The sequence below is a fragment of the Hypanus sabinus genome, chromosome 27, assembly GCF_030144855.1.
Source record: "Hypanus sabinus isolate sHypSab1 chromosome 27, sHypSab1.hap1, whole genome shotgun sequence".
In the NCBI taxonomy this organism is placed as follows: Eukaryota; Metazoa; Chordata; class Chondrichthyes; order Myliobatiformes; family Dasyatidae; genus Hypanus; species Hypanus sabinus.
Window position 1 is genome coordinate 35984319 of NC_082732.1, and position 25415 is coordinate 36009733.

The window sequence follows — 25415 nt, forward strand, 5'->3', positions numbered from 1 at the left end:
GTTAAATTAGCAACAGCAGATCAATGCAATACATAATATAGAAGAGAAATAATAATAATAATAAATAAGTAGATCAATTACAGTATACTTATATTGAATAGATTAAACAAATATGCAAAAACAGAAATACTGTATATAAAAAAAAGTGAGGTAGTGTCCAAGGGCTCAATGTCCATTTAGAAATCAGATGACAGAGGGGAAGAAGTTGGTCCTGAATCACTGAGTGTGTGTCTTCAGGCTTCTGTATCTCCTGCCTGATGGTAATAGTGAGAAAAGGGCATGCCCTGGGTGCTGGAGGTCATTAATAATGGATGCTGCCTTTCTGAGACACCACTCCCTGAAGATGTCCTGGGTACTTTGTAGGCTAGTGCCCAAGATGAAGCTGACTAGATTTACAATCCTCTGCAGTTCTTTCGGTCCTGTGCAGTAACCTCCCCCCCCACCCCCATATCAGACAGTGATGCAGCCTGTCAGAATGCTCTCAACGGTACATCTATAGAAGTTTTTGAGTGTTATTTGTTGACATGCCAAATCTCTTCAAACTCCTAATGAAGTATAAGCCACTGTCTTGCCTTCTTTATAACTACATTGATATGTTGGGACCAGATTAGGTCCTCAGAGATCTTGACACCCAGAAACTTGAAACTGTTCACTATCTCCACTTCTGGTTCCTCTGTGAGGATTGGTATGTGTTCCTTTGTCTTACCCTTCCTGAAGTCCACAATTAGCTCTTTCATGCCAGGTTGTTGCTGCGGCACCACTCTACTAGTTGGCATATCTCACTCCTGTACGCCCTCTCATCACCACTTGAGATTCTACCAACAATGGTTGTACCATCAGCAAATTTATAGATGGTATTTGAGCTATGCCTAGCCACACAGTCATGTGGATATGGAGAGTAGAGCAGTGGGCTAAGCACACACCCCTGAGGTGCGCCAGTGTTGATCGTCAGCGAGGAGGATATGTTATCACCAATCGGCACAGATTGTGGCCTTCTGGTTAGAAAGTCGAGGATCCAATTGCAGAGGGAGGTACAGAGGCCCAGGAATGATTGCTACCCTATAGACCATGAAATCTGTGCTAAGATTGTGGTCTTGTTTTTCAAACACACTTTTCTGCAGAGAGCCAAGAAAAAAATTATGTCCTATGACAAATTGTCATATGTAGAAGTAAGTACAGTACATGCATATACAGGCACAATTCATGAGGAAAATCCCAAATTAAACATAAATTATACAAGTAATAACATAACTAGAACTAAAATAAGTCCATTGTACCACAATATGATTACAGTTTTTGCTGTTCTGAGGTAGTGGTGTAGTTGTGCAGGTTGGTATAAAGAAACAAATGACTGAAGGAAAGTAGCTGCTCTTGAACCTGGTGGTGTGGGACTTCAGGCTTCTGAACACATGCCCAATGGTAACTATAAAAAGATAGCTTCGATGATAGATGTTGACTCTCCTGGTGGAGAAAAATGTGCCAGTGAAATATAGAGCAGAGTCCAGGACTCTCTGCAGTTTATAATGTCCCTGTACATTTGAATTGCCAAACTGGACCATGATGTAACCAATCAGGATACATCTGTAGAAGTTGTTCAAATGTTCGGCAATATGCCAAACCTGCTCAACCCTCTGTGAAAGTAAAGATGCTGGTGTGCCTTCCTTGTGTTTGCATCTACATGCTGGTGAGGACAGGTCATCTAATATGTTTCTGCTTCGTCGAGCACCTCTGTACTATCCACCAGCAGGAGGACTTACCGGTAGCCAAACGTTTTAATTCCGATTCCCATTACTGTCCTAACATGTTTAACCATGACCCCTTCTTGTGCAAGATGAGGCCACCCTCAGGGTGGAGGAGCAATAACATATTCCGTCTAGGTACTCTCCAACCCGATAGCATGAATATTGATTTCTCCTTCCAGTGAACAAATTCTAGAACACCTCGCCCTTATCATCATCTACTCCCCACTCTGACCTTTCATTTCTTCTCACCTCTCTATTACTTTCCCCTAGTCCCCTCCTCCTTCCCTTTCTCCTATTATCCACTCTCCTCTCCTATCAGATTCTTTCTTCTCCTGCTCTTGACCTTTTCCCATCCATCTGGCTTCACCCATCACCTTCTGGCTAGTCCTCCTTCCCCTCACTCCACATTTTATTCGGGCATCTTCCCCCTTCCTTTCCAGTCCTGATGAAGCGTCTCGACCCAAATTGTCAGCTGTTTACACTTGTCCATAGCTGACCTCCTGAGTACATCCAGCATTTTGAGTGTGTTGAATCCAATATGTTAATGTCCAGGAATTTAAAATTGCTGAGTTCTCCACTGCCTATGTCGATTGGCATACGTTCACCCTTCTTCTCCCTTTCTAAAGTCAATCTTCTTCAGTTTTATTGATGTTAAGCGAGAGGTTATTTTGTAGCACACTCATCTAGGAGTCCTGACGCAGTGCTGTTGTGCTGGCAACTAATAAGAACTATTGAACTTTATGGAGAACACAGAACTGATTCAGAAAGCATGAAAATATGCAAGAAGCATCAAGTGTTACCTGTTAATAGCGATGCCTATGCACATTGACAGATATATCTGGTTTAATCACTGATGCTGCTCACTGAAGATTCTTCACACTGATTGGTTGAAGAGCAGAGTTTATTTTGTTCTGCTCACCCTTGCATTGTAGAAGACACTATATTAGACAAGTTTCCACTGAAATGTCTGTACAATCTTGAAAAATGTTAGAGGCATCAAAATGTGGAATTTCCAGAGCACAACTTCCACTGTTTGATCGGACACAATAAATCTGAATACTCTAAAGTACATTTGGTAAAATGTTGCAAATTCATAGATGCCAAAAAAAGATATTTATATTCAAGATTCAAGATTGTTTAATGTCATTTCCTGTACACAAGTGTAAAGAGAACAAAATAATTATTACTTCAGATCCAATGCAACACAAAAAGCAAAAAGATAAAGAAAATAATAATAAAACACCATAAATATAAATACATAAGATAGCTTATCTACTGTATATAGATTGATGGCATGTCCAATAAAGTGATGCTAGGCTGTACATAAGATGAATGAGGAGTTAGGGAGTGGAAGTCTTGACCAGTCTTACTGCTTGGAAAAAGTAACTATAATTAAATAAATACAGTACCACTAATCCTATAAAAGGTAATGAATTCGGCCCGGTACATCACAGGTAAAGCCCTCCCAACCATTAAGCACATCCACATGAAACACTGCTGTAGCATCCATCATCAGATATTCCCACCAACCAAGCTCTCTCCTCACAGCTGCCATCAGGAAGAAGCTACCAGAGCCTCAGGACTTGCACCACCAGGTTCAAGAACAGTTACTACCCCTCAACCATCAGGCTCTTGAAAAAAAGGGGATAACTACACTCACTTGCCCCATCATTGAAATGTTCCTACAACTAGTGATCTCTCTTTAAGGACTCTTTATCTCATATTCTTGTTATTTATTGCTATTTATTTATATTTGCATTTGCACAGTTTGTTGTCTTCTGCACTCTGGTTGATTTTCCAAAGTATAACCATTGAATCCACTAAGAATTGGCAACATATGAGAAACTTAATTGGTTTACAGAAATATTAAACAAAAAGCTACACTAAATCAGAAAGTAGAAAGACAGCTACTAATGAAATAAGGCTCATTCATGGCATATGCTTTAATGAAATTCTATCTGCGGAACTTCTGAAACTTAAATGAACTGATTTCTTTGCATTGAAATGATGATTGTATAAATACTGGCCATCACTTACCTGGGGAACACAATGAACAACAGATACCACCATAGTCATACTCCTCTGCCTCACAAGCAGTTGTCACTGGAATTTGAGAAACCAGCAATAGAAGGAAAAAAATCTGTAATTTAAAAATAATATGCATGGATTATTAAAACTAAACAAAGTGTAACACAGTGGATTACTTGACTCTCACCTGCCAGCTTTTACTCCTTCCCCTCCCCCATCTTCTTATTCTGGCTTCTTCTCCCTTCCTATCCAGTCCTGATGAAACATCTCTGCCCAAAACATTGTTTATTCCTTTCCATAATTCTCTGCCTGACCTGCTGACCTAGTGTTGATAATAACTGCACTATTTCAACACGTTAGGAATTACGAATTTGAAGATATCAACAATCATTTTGAATGTTACAATGAATATTAAGATTTGGATGTTGTAGTTGTCGATAGCATTGTGTGAAGGCAGTCCATTATCAACCCTAGGTGTCTGTGCTGATTTATAGCCAGTCAAAAGAACTGCGTACACTGGATGAATTCCTCCGCCGATAGCTATCAGGATCCAGCCAGTGGTGTAGTGGCATCTGCACTGGACTTTGGAGCGCACAGTCCCAGGTTCAAATCTAGCTGGCTCCTTGCACGTTTTCCATCAATCCTGAGCTGAGCGCCCAGCTAGCAACTCGGTCTCATAAAAAAGGCCAGCGAGGCACGGGAGGATATTACTAAAAACTATTAGGAACTAATACAGTTTACTAGTACTGTCGTAATATCAATAGTGCTCTAATTTGTTTTGTATTTCATAGATAATTTGTAATTCTGTTAAGCAGTAGTTTGTCTTTTGTTATATCTTTTTATCTTTTTCCATGAAACTTTGGCTAATTGGGGCAGCCACCTAATTGGTCCAAAATGTACTGGTCCCAATGAATTCCAATTAACCAGAATCCACTGTATTTCATGATGATTTTGTAAATTAACTTTGTTATGTTTTTAAATCTCTTTTGGATTCAGTAGAGTTCAAGTAGCATAGACTTCCGATACCTACCAATGTGGTATCTGAGCAAGGCAGCGTTTCCATTGTTATAGAGTCATAGAACACTACAGCACAGAAATTGGTCCCACAGCCCATCAAGTCCATGCCAAAATATTAATCTGGCTTGTTCCATCAACCTACACCCTACATATCCTTCCCATCCAAGTACTTATCCAAATTTCTCTCAGATGTTGAAATCAAACCCGCATCCATCATTTCCACTGGCAACTCATTCCACACTCTCACCATCCTCCCAGTGAAGAAATTCCCCCTCATACTCCCCTTAAACATTTCACCTTTCACTCCTAACTCATGACCTCGAGTTCCAATCTCACCAAACCTCGGTAGAAAAAGCCTGCATCCAATTACGCTATCTATACCCCTCATAATTTTGTATATCGCTATCAGATCTCCTCTCATTCTTCTACATGCTAGGACAGGGTTTCTCAACCGAGGTTCTGTGAGAGGTCGCCAGGGATTCTGTGGGAGTTCATGATTTAGAAGCTGTGTCCTCTGGACTCTCCCACCATCAGAAACATCTTCTCCACATCCACTCTATCAAGGCTTTTCACTATTTGATAGAGATCAATGAGTTCATCCCTCAGTCTTCTGAATTCTAGTGAGTACAGGCTCGGAGCCACCAAACACACTTCATATGACAAGCCTGGAATGACTTTTGTGAACTTCCTTTGAACCCTCTCCAGTTTCAGCACATCCTTTCGAAGATATGGGGCCCAAAACTGCTCATAAAACTCCAAGTGAGGCCTCCTCGGTGCTTTACAAAGTGTCAACATTACATCCTTGCTTTAATATTCTGGTACTCTTAAAATTAATGCTAACATCGTATTTGCCTTCCTCACCCTCACTACAAACTCAATTTGCAAATTAACCTTTAGAGAATCTTGCACAAGGACTCCCAAGTCTATTTACACCTGTTTTTATATTTTCTCTCCATTTAGAAAATAGACAACCCTTCAATTTCTTCTACCAAAGTGCCTGACCATACACTTCATGACATTATATTCTGTCTGCCATTTCATTGCCCAATCTCCTAATCTGTTTAAGTCCTTCTGTAGCCTCTCTACTTCCTCAAAACCATCTGCTTGTCCACCTATCTTCATTTTGTTTGCAAGCTTTGAAACAAAGCCATTAATTCCATCATCCAAATCATTCATACAACGTAAAAAGACCCAGTCCCAACAGAGCCCTATGGAATACCACTAGTCACCAGCAACCATCTAAAAAAGGCTCCCTTTATTCCCATTCTTTGCCTGCTGCCAACCATCTACTGTTTTAAACATGCTATAATCTGTCCTGTAATATCATGGGCTCATAGTTTGTTTAGCAGCCTCATGTGTGGCACCTTGTCAAAGGCCTTTTGAAAATCTAAGTACACAACATCAACTGATTCTCCTTTGTCTATCCTGCTTGTTATTTCTTCAAAGAATTCTAACAGATTTCATCTCCTTTGGCTTCATGTATGGATAGCTACACTGATCTTCCAGAGACCAATTTTGTTCTTAACATATCTGTAGAAGTCTCCAGCATTCTCATTCACCATGTCTGCTAGAGGAACCTCATCTTTTTCTGATTTCCTTCTCAATGTTCTCTTGCATTTCATATGCTTGGAAAGTACTACATTTGCCCTTTCCTGCCTATACTTGTTAGGCATCTCCTTCTTTTCTTAACCAGGACCTCAATATCTCTCAAAAACCTAAGTTCCCTAATCCTAGCAACACACACAAAATGCTGGTGGAACGCAGCAGGTCAGGCAGCATCTATAGGGAGAAGTGCTGTCAACGTTTCGGGCTGAGACCCATGTCAGGACTAACTGAAAGGAAAGATAGTAAGAGATTTGAAAGTGGGGGGGGAGGGGAAAATGCAAAATGATAGGAGAAGACCGGAGGGGGTGGGGTGAAGCTGAGAGCCGGTAAGGTGATTGGCAAAAGGGATAGAGAGCTAGAGAAGGGAAAGGATCATGGGACAGGAGGCCTAGGGAGAAAGAAAGGGGGAGGGGAGCACCAGAGGGAAATGGAGAACAGGCAGAGTGATGGGCAGAAAGAGAGAGACAAAAAAAGGAGGGGGGAAAAGCTAAATATATCAGGGATGGAGTAAGAAGGGGAGGAGGGACATTAACGGAACATTGACTTCTCTAACTTCTGTTAGAACCCCTGGCTCTAAGCAGATGCCATTCAATATTACAAGAGTTAAAATCACCCATCACAACAACCCTATTATTTTTGCACCATTCCAGAATCTGCCTCCCTATCTGCTCCTTGATGTCTCTGTTATTATTGGGTGGTCTATAAAAAGAGTTATTGCCCCCTTCCTGTTCCTAACTTCCACCCGCACTGACTCAGTACACAATCCCTCTATGACTTCCTCCTTTTCTGCAGCCATACTATCCCTGATTAGCAATGCCACATCCCCACCTCTTTTGCCTCCCTCCCAGTCCTTTTTGAAACATCTAAAGCCCAGCACACTCAGCAGCTATTCCTGCTCCTGAGACATCCAAGTCTCTGTAATGGTCACAACATCATAGTGCCACATAATGATCCACACTGTAAGTTCATCCATCTTGCTTATGATACTCCTTGCATTAAAATAGACACATCTCAAACCATCAGGCTGAGTGCATCTTTGCTCTATCATCTGCCTATCCTTTCTAAAAAGCTCCCTACAAGCTATCTCTACTTGTGCACCAACTACCCTATCCTCTGCCTCTTCAATTTGGTTCCTGCCCTACTGCATATCTACATTAAACCCTCCCCAATAGCATTAGCAAGCCTCCCTCCCATCCCTCTCATCAGTATCTAAAGGGGTATACCGGTTGCTGAGGGGATTGGCCACAGGGGGACCCTGCACTGACTTCTTTACCTCTCTTGGTGTTCATCCATCTACTCCCTGAATTCTACACTCTGGGTGTAACCACCTGCTCAAAAGTTTTATCTATCAATTGCTCTGCCTCCCAGATGATCCAACTCCAGCTCCAGCTCCTTAATGCAGATTTTCATGACCTGGAGTTGACTGCACTTCCCACAGGTGTAGTCATCAGGGAGACCATTAGGTTCCATGAATTCACTCATCCTAAAGGAGGAGCATACCACTTCCATATCTGCTAACCTGCCTGCTCTTCTCGTTGAAGCCTCTAAGTTCCCACTCTGTCTCTAGCCCCCATTCCAATGATTGCTGCTCCACTAGACCCTCTCTCTCTTTTATGGTTTAAAAAATAAGAAAAATCCTGACACAAAGAGAAAGAACTCACCACATTTGGTGGTGCTCCACCTGCCTTCTGCTGCCACTAATGCCTCTGATGCTTCCCGCACCTGCGGAGATCTAGTGTTACACTCTCTCTAGATGGCACCTCAACGTACTGATTAAGGAAACTTTCATGAACACATTTAACAAACCCAAACCCATCCAGCCCTTTTACGGTATGGGAGATGTCACTGCTTCACGTCCACTGTCCTTTGCAGAACTCCCATAGCAGTGACATTGACATGGAAATGCACAATTTGAAAAATTAAGCTCAAAAGACTAGCATGGCTGGGGAATCAGTTTGACTGGAACCCTTATATGCCATGTGTACTCTGAGAGAATTATGAACAATGAACAAATGAATTATGTCATAAAGACAATCTCACAGCACTTGGCACAACACAATGGAATTTCCATGCTGTAGCTCCTGCACCAACACTTTCCCCATGCCTGTGGATTTGGAGGAGCAACAGAGGTCTTACATTATAAATTGACAGGAAGTAAGACCATTACTGGGCAGTTTTGTCCCTGACAAATTTAGTTATTCACAAATTTAGTCCATTCATTTAAAAGGAAACCATTATTAACACTAGCAGAGTATAAAATTGAGAGCAATTGCTATTTTATTTATTATTTCTTTTATTTATTGAAATACAGCAGGGAATAGGCCCATTCAGCCCTTTGAGCCTACCAAACAACGTCAAATTTAATCCTCGCTTAATCACGGCATAATTTATAATGACTAATTAACCTACCAACCAGCACATCTTAGGACTATGGGAGGAAGTCAGAGCGCCTGGAGGAAACCCATGCAGTCACAGAAAGAACATACAAGTGCCTTAAAAGCAGCAGCAGAAATCGAACCTGGGTTGCTGGAACTGTGAGGGAGACTTGCTGGTTGTAGTTCCATGGACCGTCAACCAGATTATGCCTTGTTCTCATACCTTGTAAAGCATTGCGCTCACCACTACACTACTGTACACCCCAATTTTGCTCAATTATCTGAAATGTTAGTTTCCCATACAGGGCAATGATGATTGAGTATATTGTAGTCTTACCATTTTGAACTCTTCAGCTTTAGTACCTGAAAACAAAAGAATAAATGTAAATATATATTCTCTGAGGAATCTTCAGAACTGACATACATTTGCTAGGGAATTGAACGATGAAGCACTAGATTAATAGTTCTTCTAATTCTCCAACTCTTCCGAAGTCTCAGCCATTGAATTATAATTTTGCTTATCCTAGATTCTACAGACATGATTATTCATTTTTTAAATATTAAATATAATTTCCATTGTTAATACATAATTTTACATATTTCAGTATGTGAAGAAAGTTTAATGTATTCTGATGTTTACACTGACCTGAAACATTAACTGTTTCTCTTTCCACAGATATTCAATAATTCCAGAATTATGTTTCAATTAGTTAAACAATCTTATTTAAAATTTGATTTAAGTTGTATTGAATCACCAATCCTGAATTCTTGTAGGTCAATCAGCAGCATTAATGGCGTATATACTCTGCAAATTGTTCAAAAGATTTAAATGGCTCAACAATGTACATGTTAACACTTAATCACTGCTATTATTGGTCATCAATTATCTTGACTGATGAAAGAAGACCCAACAAGGTCAATTAGACAATGGTGCTTGCTAATGAAGTAGAAAATGGACTGGTGCCAGACCATACTGGCTATCCAAATGGACATCATGTACATTTCTCTTGTGAATGAAAGCCATGATGAAAATCCCAACGTGATCCAGGATATAGAATTCCAAAGATTCGCCATGCTTTTGAAGTAAAAAATTTCTCTTCATTTCAGTCGTAAGTGGACTATCTCTTATTGTAGACAGTAGGACATGCTTCTAGACTCCTGCTTGGGTCCTGTTGTAAACTGTGAACTTTAAAGTTCATTGAGATCATCTCTCAGAGTACAGATCTAGCCTACTCAATGTCTTCTCATGCCAAACCCTATCCATCCCTGGAATCAGTCTATTGAATCCCCATCGCACTTTAACTATGTCAAATGTGTATGAGCAGTGTTGTATGTTGGTTTTGCGGTTTGGGAGAAAAACGGGCAAGGAACAAAATAACAAAATATAATTGAAAATGATAGGGTAGTGCAGTTGGTAGATCATTATTTGCAAAGCTCCAGTGACTAGTGTTTGATCTTGGCCTCAGATGGTGCATGTTCAGGCTTTCAGCCTGAAATGACAGTTCCTTTCCCCTCAAATATGTTACTTGAGCTGCTGGGTTCATTCAGTAGAGTGCTTGTTGTAGATTTAGTTCCTGCTTGATGGTTGAAGAACACTGACCAACCATTCATCATTCCTCTAGGACTTTTAGATGGGCAGTCAATACTGGCTCTGCCTGGTATGCCCACAAACCATTAATCATACTCCCTCAAACACTTCCCTCAAAATTTTACACTACCACCTATAAAACCCCTTTTTATCACTCCACTTCTCCCCAGCCATCTACACCAGGAGTAACTTTCAGTGGCTGATTAACCTAACAACTACCATGTCTTTGGGAGAAAACAGGTGCACCGAGGGGGAAATCAGATCACAGACAGAACATGCAAACTGCACACAGACAAGAGTGGTGGTCCGATTGGAACCAGGGCCACTAGAAATGGGAGATAACTGCACTATCCTCAGTGCCACTGTGCCAAATGTTCTCTTGTGGCCAGTGTTGGTTCTCATTGTGAATTAATTTTGATAAGACTGAAGTGCTAGAAAGCTAAACAAATTTCTGTGATTGAAAAAGTTGGACAAAGCTTCAATCAGAAACAGGATACAAATCTAACTACTATCAAAGTGAAACTAACAGGACATGGATCATCATTAACAAATAGATTTATTTCATTAAACACATACTGAGAAAATCAAAATCATAGAACACTACAGAACCGAAACAGGCTCTTTGACCCTTCTAGCATGTGCCAAACCATTAATATGCCTAATCCAACGGACCTATACCCAGACCACAGTCCTTCATACCCCTCCCATCCATGTACCTATCCAAATGTTTAAATCGATCCTGCATCCACCACTTGTGCTGGCAGCTCGTTCCACATTCACACTACCAACTCGTAAAACAATTATACTAGTTTAAACAAAGTCTTCTGAAATATATGGAAGAAATCACAAACCTGAAAAAAAGTGAGCTGTGCTCTTCATTGTTTTCTTGGCATTTTATACTGGCAACAATCGAGATGACAAAGAACAAAAAAAATGTAGAGATGGGGCTACCACCTTTAGTGTTCCCACACCACACCAGCTGAAATTTGAATCATCTGTTGATCCCTGTGAGAAAAAAAAAATGAGAAACAGAGTCAATTTGTTTTTCAGTGAGATGCTCCAATAACTGCACCACCCATGAATGGTAGTTCAGCCCAATCTTCCAAAAGAAAAAATAGCTCAATGTCACTACCTCACTCCTTTTCTCTTATACTTTGAATTTATTCCCTTTAATTTATTCTGTACTTTTAATTCTAGTTTCTTATTTTGTTTTCAACTTGTTCCATTAATGTTTTGCTACCACCTCCCATTCTTCTTTCTTTCCCATGCACTAATTAAAAAGTAAAGAATTATTGTCCTATTTCAGAGTAATATTATCATTATTAATAATGCTTTTAATAATTCCAGATTGTCATTCATTTATTAAATTTTAATATACCGGCTCACCAAAGATTGACAATTAAAAGAGAAAACAAAAGCCACTCAGTTGCTTAATCAGAAGGAACAAAAAAGAACTTGATATCACTTCAGACAATGAAATATATCTTATTACACTTCTATGGGACCTTGATGAAACCTGAGTTTCTGTTCATAAAAGGAAAATCCTTCCTTAAGCAAAAATACGTAAAGCAAGTAGACTTTTCCCACTAGATTCAAAAACTTAAGCTGTATTCCAAAGCACAAGAACTCTGGTCAAATCATTAGACACTTAAAAATACATTTGAAACATCTGAAATGCTATCAACTTTAAATTTAATCATTAAAAATATAATAAAGATATAATGTGCATTCCAAGTGATAAAATACTGAGAGGGATTTGACGGGGCAACATGGAGAAGATGCTTCTATTTCATGGAAGAACATGGAACTAACAGTTATTGCCCCACAATACGGGGTCATTTATTTAAGACAAGGGGAGGCAAAATGTTTTCTGTTGAAAGGTTGAAAGTCTTTAGATATCTCAAAAGGCCAGTGGAAACAACTTCTCCAGTAAGGCAAGTTCTTGATAAGCAAGAGGATGAATAGTTACTACGGGTAAGCAGGGAGTTGAGGTAATAAATCAAAGCAGCTTACAATGACCTTTTGAAGATGGATTAAATTTAAGGAGCCAACGTATCTACTCCTGCTCCTAATTAATATCCATGTACACAAGTAGTAGCGGCACATTTAAGCTAAGGCAGTAGCAAGACAGATGGGAGACAGAATTGTCACTGGTGTTCAGCTGATGATAGCGGTGACACTGAAGTTGATGGAGTTGGCCATGTTGATGTGGAGGCTTCCTCCTGTAATTGTTCCTGGGTGGTTAATGGACGAAGCTAAGGTAAGATGTTGGAAAGCTGAACAGCTCTCTTCTTTTACATCCTTTACAATAAAACACAGCATTTTCTACTGTGACGCAAAATCTGGTGCTGCGTAACATAGGACTGTCATAATTGAAGACGGCAATCACATTCACAAAATCAATGAGGAAAGCTTTTGTGCCATGATAGTTTGGTTGCAATGGGAGATACATTGTGGTTTCTCAATCCTTTGTAAAATCTTTAGCATTTGATTCCAATAACCTTTCCTCATCATTCCTGATGTGCTTCATCAAACATTGGTTTGTTTGCCAATCTGCAATGTCTTTTCAATGAATGTTCAGGTTTGTAAATCCATGGGAGCCAAGCATGCACTCCGGTCAAAATGTCATCCATACCTGAGTAGTGAGTTTGTTGCTGCTGCTCTTCTCCAAAATGAATCACTTCATTTCATGCTGCAGGTAATTGGCCTTGAACATAACACCATTTCAGTGTTACCGGATGCTGTTAAGGCTAAATCGCTGCCTGGATGTTAACAACCACATCCTTGTGGTCAAACAAATTTGCAGGAGCATTGTGGATGAACAAGGCTCTGCAGTTGATGTTTTTTCTGCACAATATTGTTTGATAAAGCTAAGAAAAATAATAAGGTATAATTTTAAAAGAGCAGTGTTGCATTTGCATATAACTGGGAGAACGGTCTTTGAGTATCGCTCAGAGCCTTTGGGTGCTCTGGGTGGTAGACTCAGACAGGTTTAACTTAAGAGTATTGCTTCCAAGAGGAGTTTCCCCTGAAGACTGGAGTGTTTTTTTTAATCTCTCAAGATGAATATTTGGGAGGGCATCCACTTCCAGAAAAACCCCACATGGAGTCACAGATGGAATCAGGCTCTTTGTCCTATGTCACCCATGACAACCACCATGCCTAACTGAGCTAGACCCATTTGCCTGCACCCTTATCCCCATCAACTTTTCCTGTTCTCATAGCTGTCCAAATACATCTACATGTAAAATGATTTTGTCTACACCACATCCTCTGGTATTTATTCACTACCTGTGTGAAAAGGTTGCCTCTCAGGTCCTTCTAAAATCTTTCCACTCTCACTACACCTGCTAGTTTTGCATAGGTTTGTCCAAAGGAAAAGAGTTTGCTGTTCACGTTATTTATGCCTCTCAAGATTTTTTACGTTTCTGTAAGGTTGCTCCTCAGCCTCCTATTCTCCAGGGAAAGAATGTCCAACCCCCATCCAGCATTTCCTTATAACCAAAGCCCTCCAAGTCCTAGTGACATCCTCGAATCTTCTTTGCATTCTCTCCAGCTTAATGACATCTTTCCTATGAAAGGGTGCCCATGGCTGTATGCAGTACTCCAAATGTGGTTTTCCCAATGTCTTGTACAACCGCATTATGACTTCTCAGCTGCTGTAGTCAACATTCTGACTGATGAAAGCAAGCATGCTGTAAGGGAAAAGTTACATTTGATTCCTTCTTGGTGTTTGCTAAAATAAAATGGAAATTTGAAAGAAAATGGCGTCAGCTTGAAATATGATAATGGCCTGTTTCCCTTTCCACCCTAGTTCCCTTATTGACCAATATTTTACCTTTATTTTGAATGAGCATTATTAAGATTAGATACCAGTAAAGAACGTTTTCCTCCTTAGATGCCAGCAGTTTCTGTTTTTAAGTTGTGTGTCTAGGCTAAAGATTCTGAGAGATAAAACGGGGTCTTGAAGGGTATAAAGAGGGGTAATTCCTTTGTGTAAAGGGGGAAATTGTCTCTTAGGCCTGGTCACAACTAGTGCTAGCTAAGAGTAGGAGATAAAAAGAAGGCTGCATCAAAGTTGTCAGGTCTGTGGTTCCCTCTAGCATTGCGCAGATCAGCTTACTAAGTGGAAGGTAAGTATTATTTTTGTTTACTGTACTACTATATTAATCATTCATTTCTTTTTATCCTACGTGTTTAATATATCTCTCTCATAAAGTAATTTCTTGTAGCCTTAACACATGTACAGTTCCTCCTTTGTCTGCAAATACCTCATCCTGCTGAATCAAGACAGAACATGTTACACATGCTACCTGTCTTCTTTACCACTCTGTTTACTAATGTTGCTAGTGTCAGTGAATTTTTGTACTTGCACCCCAAGATCTCTCTGTTCCACAACACTCCTCAGGACTGTACCACTTCATATTTATCTGAATTATATACCAAACTGCCATTTCTCAGCCTATTAGCCCAGTTGCTCAAGATCCAAGGGAATTAAATTTAAATTAAATTTAATTTAATTTAATTCAAGGGAATTAAATGCAGCATCTCAAAGTTTGCGGATGACACGAAGCTGGGCGGCGGTGTTAGCTGTGAGGAGGATGCTAAGAGGATGCAGGGTGACTTGGATAGGTTAGGTGAGTGGGCAAATTCATGGTAGATGTAATTTAATGTGGATAAATGTGAGGTTATCCACTTTGGTTGCAAGAACAGGAAAACAGATTATTATCTGAACAGTGGCCGATTAGGAAAAGAGGAGATGCAATGAGACCTGGTGTCATTGTACACCAGTCATTGAAGGTGGGCATGCAGGTACAGCAGGCGGTGAAAAAGGCAAATGGTATGTTGGCATTCATAGCAAAAGGATTTGAGTACAGGAGCAGGGAGGTTCTACTGCAGTTGTATAAGGCCTTGGTGAGACCGCACCTAGAATATTGTGTGCCTTTTTGGTCCCCTCATCTGAGGAAAGACATTTTTGGCATACAGAGAAGGTTAACTGAATTGATTCCTGGGATGGAAGGACTTTCATATAAAGAAAGACTGGATCGACTAGGCTTATACTCACTGGAATTTAGAAGATTGAGGGGGGATCTTATTGAAACATATAAAATTCTAAAGGGATTGGACAGGCTAGATGCAGGAAGATTGTTTCCGATGTTGGGGAAGTCCAGAATGAGGGGTCACAGTTTAAGGATAAAGGGGAAGCCTTTTAGGACTGAGATGAGGAAAAAATTCTTCACACAGAGAGTGGTGAATCCGTGGAATTCTCTGCCACAGGAAACAGTTGAGGCCAGTTCATTGGCTGTATTTAAGAGGAAGTTAGATATGGCCCTTGTGGCTAAAGGGATCAAGGGGTATGGAGAGAAAGCAGGTACAGGGTTCTGAGTTGGATGATCAGCCATGATCATACTGAATGGCGGTGCAGGCTGAAAGGGCCGAATGGCCTACTCCTGCACCTATTTTCTATGTTTCTATCTAGTTGTAATCTTAGATAATCTGCTCTAGTTTCCTCCCACAGTCCCAAGATGTACCGATTGGTCGGTTAATTGGTCATTGGGACTGTGGGAGGAAACCACAGCACCCAAAGGAAACCCAAGCAATCATGGGGAGAACATATAAACTCCTTAGAGGCAGTGGCAGGAAATGAACTTGGGTCGCGAGTACTGTAAAGCATTTTGCTAACCACTCCACTATCATGCCGCCCTATTCGCATCCAAATTAGTAATATAAATGATGAACTAAGGTGGATCAAGCAATGACCCCTGCAAAGCACTGTTAGGCATGGAAGCAGAACTGTACACCCTAGAAACAGATCATTTCGCCCATCTGGTCCATGCTGATCGAGATGCTGATCTAAGCTGTTCCCATACCTACAGTTGGCTCGTATTTCTCAAACTTACCCATCCAAATAGTCATAGGCATCCAATCTGGTAAAAAACCCTTTGACTCCTACCATCACCAAATAAAAATAAAGAGCAGAGCCACAAAATTGAGGATTTTATGGAAGACGAAATGGCATGGATGGAAGTGCAAAATGGATTATTGACAGTAATTGATATACTGGAGAGAAAGCAGAAAAGCTTTGTTAATTAAGGACACATGTCCTAAAGAAGGGTATCTGTATTAGTTAAAAAGGAAGTATAAGAAAGATTCAGCAGACTAGCTCTTGGCACAAATGTGTCATCTGAGGAGAATTTGAAAAAGCCAAACAGTTTTTTTTCTCTGAATGAAGGTGAACTCATTGCAACGTCTCATATTCTTAGGTAGAAGCAAAGTGGATATTTCCCCTGGCCTAGAATTCAAGAATTATGGGGACAGGTCCAAAATAAATGGCAAATCATTTCAGACTAATGTGAATGTGACTGTCTCCAATGTAAAAATATCATCCAGATGCACAGTAACAGAAGTTTTGCATCCATTTAACTGCTTACCAATTTCTTTATCTTGACTCTATTTGGTTAGTGATAGATTTCAGTCCATGTCACCTCTGGCTCCACACATGATTCTTCACATTTCCTACAGGACAAAAGGTCAAAAAAAAAGTCTTGTTAACTATGTTGTTCTGATATTTGACAAGTGGACTTCACCACCCTGCATTTTCTGTCTATCTTATGTTTCTTATCAAAGCTATATTCTTACCACCTTGATTCTTTGTACCTTGGATACTGGCAAGATATTAATATGTTCTGCTTATTAATAATTACATGCTTCAACATCCAGATGCACACACTGTAGGGATATATTCTCTTAATAAGCTCTTACCAAAGATAAACTATCCAATTTCAGATGCTATGTAATCCTATTCATAACATCTAAACAGTACTATTCTGACTCTAATGCACTAAGGTTTGTAAACATTTCCACATATTCAACTTCACCCTTTCTAGCTATGACACATACAACATTCCAAAGCTGGACCAAATACAGATATCAAGTCAGGTCAAGTCAAGTTTATTGTCATTTAACTATATACATGTACACCGTCAAATGAAACAAGATTTCTGCTGATGTAAGGTCTCTACCAGAAGCATCGACTGTTTACTCTTTTCCATAGATGCTGCCTGGCCTGCTGAGTTCCTCCTACTGACCTTACCTTTTTATACCTCAGCAAGCACGTACTGAGGCTCACTGACTTCCTCTCACCGAAGTCCCCTTGCACCGAAGTCCGCTGAGCCAAAGCCCAGCACTCCGCTACCTGCACTGACGCTGCCCGCTCCTGAAAGTGGGCCTCGTTCTACACCCCACGCTCGCCGCTTACGTCACCCGCGCCTGCGCAGTTTTACCTTCCTCCTCAGGTACTGTCCAGGTAGGTCCGACGGTCTCGGCCTACCTGCAACTGCTGATCCTCTGATCCTCCGTCATCTGTCGACCTCGAGCACTCCTTACTCCCGCTCCGCTGCCCGCACTGACACTGCCTGCTCCTGAAAGTGGGCCTCTCGGCATGTCTCAGGAAATTGGTCTTCCTCCAATTCATGTGCAACTCTTCCATCGTGTACTCCATTAGGATCTTCTCTGACCCAGAAGAGACCTCAATGATCCATGAACATGAATCCCTTTCTCCTGCACTAGTTTCTGAGGCCCTCCCATTCCTACCCTCAATACCACATGGCATTATGTGTCCTGCTTTTTAATATCAGCCAAACTCTCAACATTCAAGCTGCAGGACAGCATCTCCTTTTCTGCCTATGTTGTTGGCATCTCTAATTGCCTCATCCTTCCCTTGGAAATGTTCTGCTTGGAGACATTCTTGACCCTGGCACCAGGAAGGCAACATTACTAGAGTCTCATTCACAGCCACAGAGCCTCCGGTCTGTCTCCAGCACCACTGTTCTCCTCGTCTCCGCCATCCCCTTCTGTGCATCAGAGCCAGTTGTTGTGCCACAGACCTAGTTACCAATGCTGTTGCTGGTCTCCTCTGAAAGATCATGCTCCCAAAAGCATTTATTCCTTCTCACCTCTTCCCCAACCATAGTTAAGTTTTACAGCCCTCGGCTACATTCATCATCATGGCCAGAAATAACTACAATCTACAAATCAGTAAATAGATATAATAGAACCAGACAAAGCAAAAGCATGTGTTCTTGCCATGTGGTTCAGAACAGGAGGTGGCCATTTTGTGAGACTGTTCTTGCAGCCACCATTTTGTGAACCATTTGATGAACTGGTTCTTGCTCGGGGATAATTTAATCAGGGGATAATTTAATCAGGGTAAGTGAGCACAGACACAAAGAATTTTCTGCTGAGACCATTTTCAGATAGAAAGCTATTTATTATGCAAAATGTAGGCTTGCCTGCTACCTGATCATCTGGGCACAGTATTTAACTACAACACACACAAAGTACTGGAGGAACTCAGCAGACCAGGCAGCATCAATGGAAAAGAGTAAACAGTCAACGTTTCGGACCGAGAGCCTTCATCAGTCCGTCCTGATGAAGGATCTCAGCCTGAATGTTGACTGTTTACTCGTTTTCCTTAGATGCTGCCTGGTCTACTGAGTTCCTCCAGCATTTTGTGAGTGTTGCTTTGATTTCTAGCATCTGTAGATATTCTCGTGACAGTACTTTGCTGACCTGGTTGAACTGGTTTGAGTTGAATAAACAGAAGGAATTAACAAAGACACAAGACTGAAGGAAAAACCACAAAACTAAATTGTTGTAGCCTTGGGCTAACTCCAACAAGATGTTAGTCCTTGAGTAGGTTTAAGGAAATTCAAGAGACATTTATTCAGACATGAAAAACAACAGGGGAACTTGACAGAAAGTCAGACTACCGAAGAGCAAATTTATGCCTGGAGCCAGAGAATCTGAGTGAGATACTAAAGAATGAAATGGACAATGAAGAGATCACTATGGGGTATCAGAATCAGAATCAGGGTGGTACCCATGATGAAGCTAATTTTACAAGTTCCTGCAACTTATTTCAATCTTGTACAGTAGCCAGTGATATGGTGATACAGCCAGTCAGAATGCTCTCCATGGTACATTTATAGAAGTTTTCACGTGTTTTGGTAAATAAACCAAATCTCCTCAAACTCTGAATGAAATGTAGCTGCTGTCTTGCCTTGTTTGTAGCTGCATCAATCGGTTGTGTCCAGCTTAGATCCTCAGAAGTATTGACACTCAGTAACTTGAAATTGCTTACTCTCTTCACTTCTGATCCCGCTATGAGGATTAGTTTGTATTCCCTTGTCTTTACACTTTCTGAAATCCACAATCAGCTCTTTGGAATTGCTAATAATGTAGGGAATCTTGAGATCAAAGAAGAAGTGGTGTTGTAAATACTGAAGAAAAATACAGTGGATCAGTACCCAGGTCCTAGTGGGATCTATCCTATGTTATTGAGGCAAACAAGAGAGGAGATTGTTGGAGCTTTGACAAAGATCCTTGTATGCTCTTGTATCCTTGTATGATCCTTGTATGGTCAGAGGGAAGCTACTGGAGAGGACTCTTAGGAATAGAAATTACTCGTGTTTGAAAAAGCATTTGGTGTATTAGAGATAGTTAACATGACTTTGCTCAGGATGGACCATGTCTTAAATGAATGTTGTCAGAAGAAAATTTGTCTCCATGGACTTTGGTAAGATATTTAACAAGGTTCTTGAAGGCAGGATGATCCAAGAGATTAAAGTGCATGGTATCCATGGTGGACTAGATTCAAAACTGGCTTCCCCATATGAGGTAGAAGGTCAAGGTGGAGAGGCATTATTCTGACTGGAGGTCTATAACCAGAGATACTTGCAGGGATCTCTGTTGTTTGTGATAAAAATAACCTGGACAAAAATATAACTGAAGATATTTGTCAAAGCTTGGAAAATAGAAGATTGAGAGGAGATTGGATAGAGGTATACAAACTTACAAGGGGTATAGATAGGGTAAATGCAAGCAAGCTTTTTCCACTGAGGTTGGGTAGACTACAACTACAGGTCATGGGTTAAGGGTGAAGGTGAAAAGTTTAAGAGAACCAAGAGGGGAAACTTTTTCACGGAGAGTTGTGAGAATGCGGAACAAGCTGCTAACACAAACAGTGCATGCAAGCTCGATTTCAATGTTTAAGAGAAGTTTGGATAGGTAGGCAGGTTAAATGGTTTAACATGGACTAGATGGGCCGAAGGGTCTGCTTCTATGATTCTGAAGGATTCAGCCAGATATAAATCAATTACAGACACAGGCAACAAAATAGCAGATGGAGTTTAATCCAGGTAGGCAAGAGTGTATGGAGAGGAGGTTTAGTGATTGACAGGACTGTTTAACAATAGAGATATACAGAGGTATCTTGGGATCCTATTTCATGACTCCCTGAAAGTGGCCACACAAGAACATAGGGTGGTACAGAAGGCATATGGCAAGCCTGCTTTCATTGTTTGATGCTGAATATAAAAGTCAGAAAGTCATGTTGCAGGTGTATAAAACTTCTGTCAGGCCATTTGGAATAATGCAAGCAGTTTTAGTTAACCTATTATAGGATGTGGAGGCCTTAGAGGGTATAGAAGAGGTTCATCTGGTGGTGCCTGAATTAGTGCCTGAGCCTTATGTTAAATACCCAGAAATTTTATACACGAGTAATCAAAATTTTAAAGTAGGCAAGAAGATTAATATTATATAAACATTCATTAAATTACCAAGGCTGGTAAAACACTACACCGATAATTAGGGATAAACTTTTATATAATAGTAATGCAAAATATTGCTCAGATAGCATTCACCTTTATGATCTAAAACAATACCTACAGATGATGATTTTGATGCCACAAACAAAAGAAAGACAATGCAGGATTAAGTATACATTCTTTCATCTGGATGAAAAGCTTTACTAAATAACAAAATGGCTGCCCTCCTGACATAGTCCAAATGAATTTCAAGATTAAAAGCAAATTAAAGTACGGAGTTAAAATGGTTGTCATGGGGGAGGGTGGGTTAATGTTTGTATTTGAACGGGCTGGTTCCATGGTTCTTTGTTTCATAGCTGTCTGTTGGGAAGACAAATTTCAGGGTTCTATACTGCATACATGTTTTGATAATAAATGTACTTTGTTTTTGAAAGACCAGGTTGAGAGCTGGACCAGGGATGAGAGGAATCGGTTTGGGTATTGCCACAGGCTGGGCTGGAAGTTGAGGCAAGAAGGGGAGTAGAGATGTCAGGAAGTGACGAAGAAGATGGAGGAATTGAACAGGAGATAGTATTGGATGATAGTAGCCAAATGGAAGAAGCTGAACAGCAGGTTTCTGGGAATGTAAAAATAAGTAGTGAATTAAAGACTGTAGTGCCTTATCATCCAGTGATGAAGGCAGTAGATACGATATAAACAAAAGAAGGAAGAGTTTAGGATATTGTTCAGCTTTGAATGTGGACCTGTTTCTGATATTAATCCAATTAAATTAACTAAGTATGTGAAAAAGCATTAGGAGATACAGTATATTGGGACCAAAACCTATCTTAATGTTTTATAAAGGTAGTAAGCAACATGGGAAAACTTTTGGGTTCAAAGCTGTGGGAGGAAAGAAAGTAACACCAAGGAATTATGTTGAATGACAGTGGCTTTGGGGAGTAATTACAGGAGTGCCTCTAGATGTATCCAAGGACAAAGTTAAAAATAATTTAGCCGGTGGAAAAGTTGTAGACACGAAACATTTAAAAGAGTTTTCTGGTGGAGTAAGAAGAGATGTCTTATTGGTGCTGATTAAATTTGACTGAAAAAAGCTGCCAGAAAGTGTTAATTTAAGTTATAGGAGTCAAATGGTTCGAGTCCATCTGCCACTCCCTCTGATACGTTTTCAGTGCCAAAGGTTTGGTCATGAAGCAGTTGTGTGTTAGGGTAAAAAGTGTTGTTGGAGAACATGATTAGGGCAATTATGGAGAACACATTAGGCAAAAATATAGCAATTGTGGAGGGAAACATGGGTCTGCTTTTGCTGGGTGTCCTATACGTAAGAAAGCTGTGGAAGCACACTCAGGTAGAAATGGGCATTTCATATTCAGAGGCTCTTCAGAAAGTACAGAAGACTGTGTTAACGGGACCTATTAATACCCAGAATTCATATAGATCAAAGTGAGTAAAGTGCATGATTTTATAACAAAGGATTTGTTGATGACTGATAAACTAAAATCTGTTACTTTCATGCAGATGTGGTAGATAATACAGCACAAACTAAAAGTAGGACAGAAAGAATTTAAATTATGTTTAAAACTGCAGTAAAAATCTAGAGATTAAAAACATAGCTCCAAAAGTTATTAAAGGTACCTTACAATGAGTGACAATTAATATTCAGAGTTCAAAAAATCATTGTTAATGACTTTTCATTATCCATTTTTTTCTAGCAATAGGATGCTAGACTAATGATCAGCAAAGGATTATTAATGTCTAATTTGTCTTTAATTTTCAGTCCTAACGACAGGTCTTAGCCCAAAACATTGACTGTTCACTTTTTTCCATAGATGACGCCTGGCCTGCTGAGTAAAACTTGTGCTATGCTTTCTGATGATGGGTGCAGTGGAACTGTTGTTTTATAGCAAGTTCTTTACAGACTTTCTCACTTACTTTGGCAACAAGATGTGGCCCCTTGTCCGAGCTCATCATTTCTGGAAGTCCATAGTGAAGAATTATTTATTTTAGCAATATTTTCACAACAGTCACAGCAGTATTATTAGTTGTAGGAACAGCTTCAATCCATCTGCTAAATACATCTACTATCACTAAGCAATACTTATAACAATGTACTCTAGGTAATTCCATAAAATTAAGTTGTAAACTAGAAAAAGGCTCACTAGGCAAGGGGGTAGTAACCTGGTAACCTAGCAACCTGCCCTGCTGAGTAACTCTTGTGCTATTAATAGGGTTTTCTTCTTACTTTACAATGGAATGCTAGAAGTTTGCTAGCTAACAATTCCCAGGGGATTTTTAATGCTCATTGTACTACGTGAAGTTACAGATGTGAAAGGTGATGGCAGACTTGAAGTCATAAAACTGTTTGCTTGTATGTTGCCGAGTAGGAGCGGCAATACACCTTACGATAGTGCCAACCGCCATGAAACATTATTATTAGAAGAAATTAAATACCAGAACATATACAACTGAGGTCTCCGGAAGAAATGAATCACTGACCAGAAGAAATGACTGTTAGGTGCCACAGGCCTGAACGAACACGGCGCATCGAATAACAATAGGGCGGCCGTGAACACGACGACTCCCCGTCGCTAAGGAACGAGTTCTCGTTCCGTGGCCGCGACTCCATCCTTCCACGAAACGCCAACGGGCCGTCGCCAAGGGAAGCCGTGTCACGATGTTGCCGGTAAGCGCATAGTTTGGTAGGAAATCATCAAATATTCCGGTTTTTCACTCCGGTTCCGTCGGTGGCTTTGAACGCCGGCGGACCGAACCGCTCTTGGCATGAAAAGGAACCATGTGTTGTCCCAGTTCTGAGGAAACTTGGCCCTTATCACCACCGGACTGCAAGAGTAAGAATAAACAAGAGCGAAGCGAGCCCCTCCACCCCCCCCGACCCCGATCACCGACCGCAAAACACAGAAGAAAAATTAGGCAATCTTGCCACCTAATCTGCTTCGCCATTCGATCATGGGTGGGTTTTCAGTATTTGGTGGCTTTCAATGAGATCCTCTCCCCTCCCCACCATTCTAAACTCCAGCAACTATATGCCCAGAGCAATCAAACATTCCTCATACCATTGCAGAATCAATCAGGTTTATTATCACTGGCATGTGTCCTGAAATTTGTTAACTTAGCAGCAGCAGTTCAATGCAATACGTAATATAGAAGAAAACTAATAATAAATAAATCAATTACAGTATACGTATATCGAACATATAGTGGCAAATGGAGTTCAACCCGGATTATTGTGAAGTGGTACACTTTGGAAGGACAAACTCCAAGGCAGAGTACAAAGTAAATGGCAGGATACTTGGTAGTGTGGAGGAGCAGGTAGTCTGGGGGTACATGTCTACAGATCCCTGAAAGTTGTCTCACAGGTAGATAGGGTAGTTAAGAAAGCTTATGGGATGTTGGCCTTCATAAGTCAAGGGTTAGAGTTTAAGAATCGTGAGGTAATGATGCAGCTCTATAAAACTCTAGTTAGGCTACACTTGGAGTACTGTGTCCAGTTCTGGTCGCCTCACTATAGGAAGGATGTGGAAGCATTGGAAAAGGTACAGAGGAGATTTACCAGGATGCTGCCTGGTTTAGAGAGTATGCATTATGATCAGAGATTAAGGGAGCTAGGGCTTTACTCCTTGGAGAGAAGGAGGATGAGAAGAGACACAATAGAGGTACACAAGATATTAAGAGGAATAGATGGAGTGGACAGCCAGCGCCTCTTCCCCAGAGCACCACTGCTCAATACAAGAGGACATGGCTTTAAGGTAGGGGTTGGGAAGTTCAAGGGGCAATTAGAGGAAGGATTTTCACTCAGAGTGATTGGTGCATGGAATACACTGAGTCAGTGGTGGAGGCAGATACACTAGTGAAATTTAAGAGACTACTAGACAGGTATATGGAGGAATTTAAGGTGGGGGAACTTGTGGGCTGAAGGGCCTGTTCTGTGCTGTGCTGTACTATTCTATGTTCTATGAACCATTCTCGTGAATCTCCTCTGGAACCTTTCCAATGCTGACACATCTTTTCCTAGACAAGACATCCGAGCAGAATTAGGCCATTTCATCATGGCTGATTTATTAACCCCACTGACCCCATTCTCCTGCCTTCTCATTACCTCTCACACTCTGACTAATCGAGACCCTATCAACCACTGTTTTAAATATACTCAATGACTTGACCTCCACAGCTGCCTGTGACAACAAATTTACCACATTCTGACAAATAAATTCCTTCTTAACTCTGTTCTAAATGGTTATTCCTCGACTCTCCCAGTATAGGAAACATCCTCTCCACATCCACGCTATCTATGCATTTCAATATTCAACAGGGTTCAATGAGATCCCCCTTCATTCTTCTTAATTTCAGTGAGCATAGGCCCATCGAACATTCCTCATACAATAACACTTTCATTCCAGAAATCCTTTTCGTGAACCTGCTTTAAACCCTCTCCAGT

The 25415-nt window shown here is 40.6% G+C and overlaps 1 protein-coding gene across 2 annotated transcripts in view; it reads right to left on the reverse strand.

The window, feature by feature from the left end:
* Positions 1-23590, reverse strand: part of LOC132382222 (tumor necrosis factor receptor superfamily member 5-like) — a 35540-nt gene extending 11950 nt beyond the window's left edge. For both annotated transcript variants that reach the window (XM_059952228.1, XM_059952229.1), the window contains exons 1-5: positions 23456-23590; positions 16787-16871; positions 11207-11360; positions 9105-9130; positions 3780-3882 (exon numbers count right to left, since the gene is read on the reverse strand). In XM_059952228.1, coding sequence (XP_059808211.1) covers positions 3780-3882; positions 9105-9130; positions 11207-11234 — 157 coding nt within the window. In that variant the 5' untranslated portion in view covers positions 11235-11360; positions 16787-16871; positions 23456-23590. The remainder of the gene's footprint in view (positions 1-3779; positions 3883-9104; positions 9131-11206; positions 11361-16786; positions 16872-23455) is intronic.
* Between the last annotated feature and the right edge of the window lie 1825 nt (positions 23591-25415).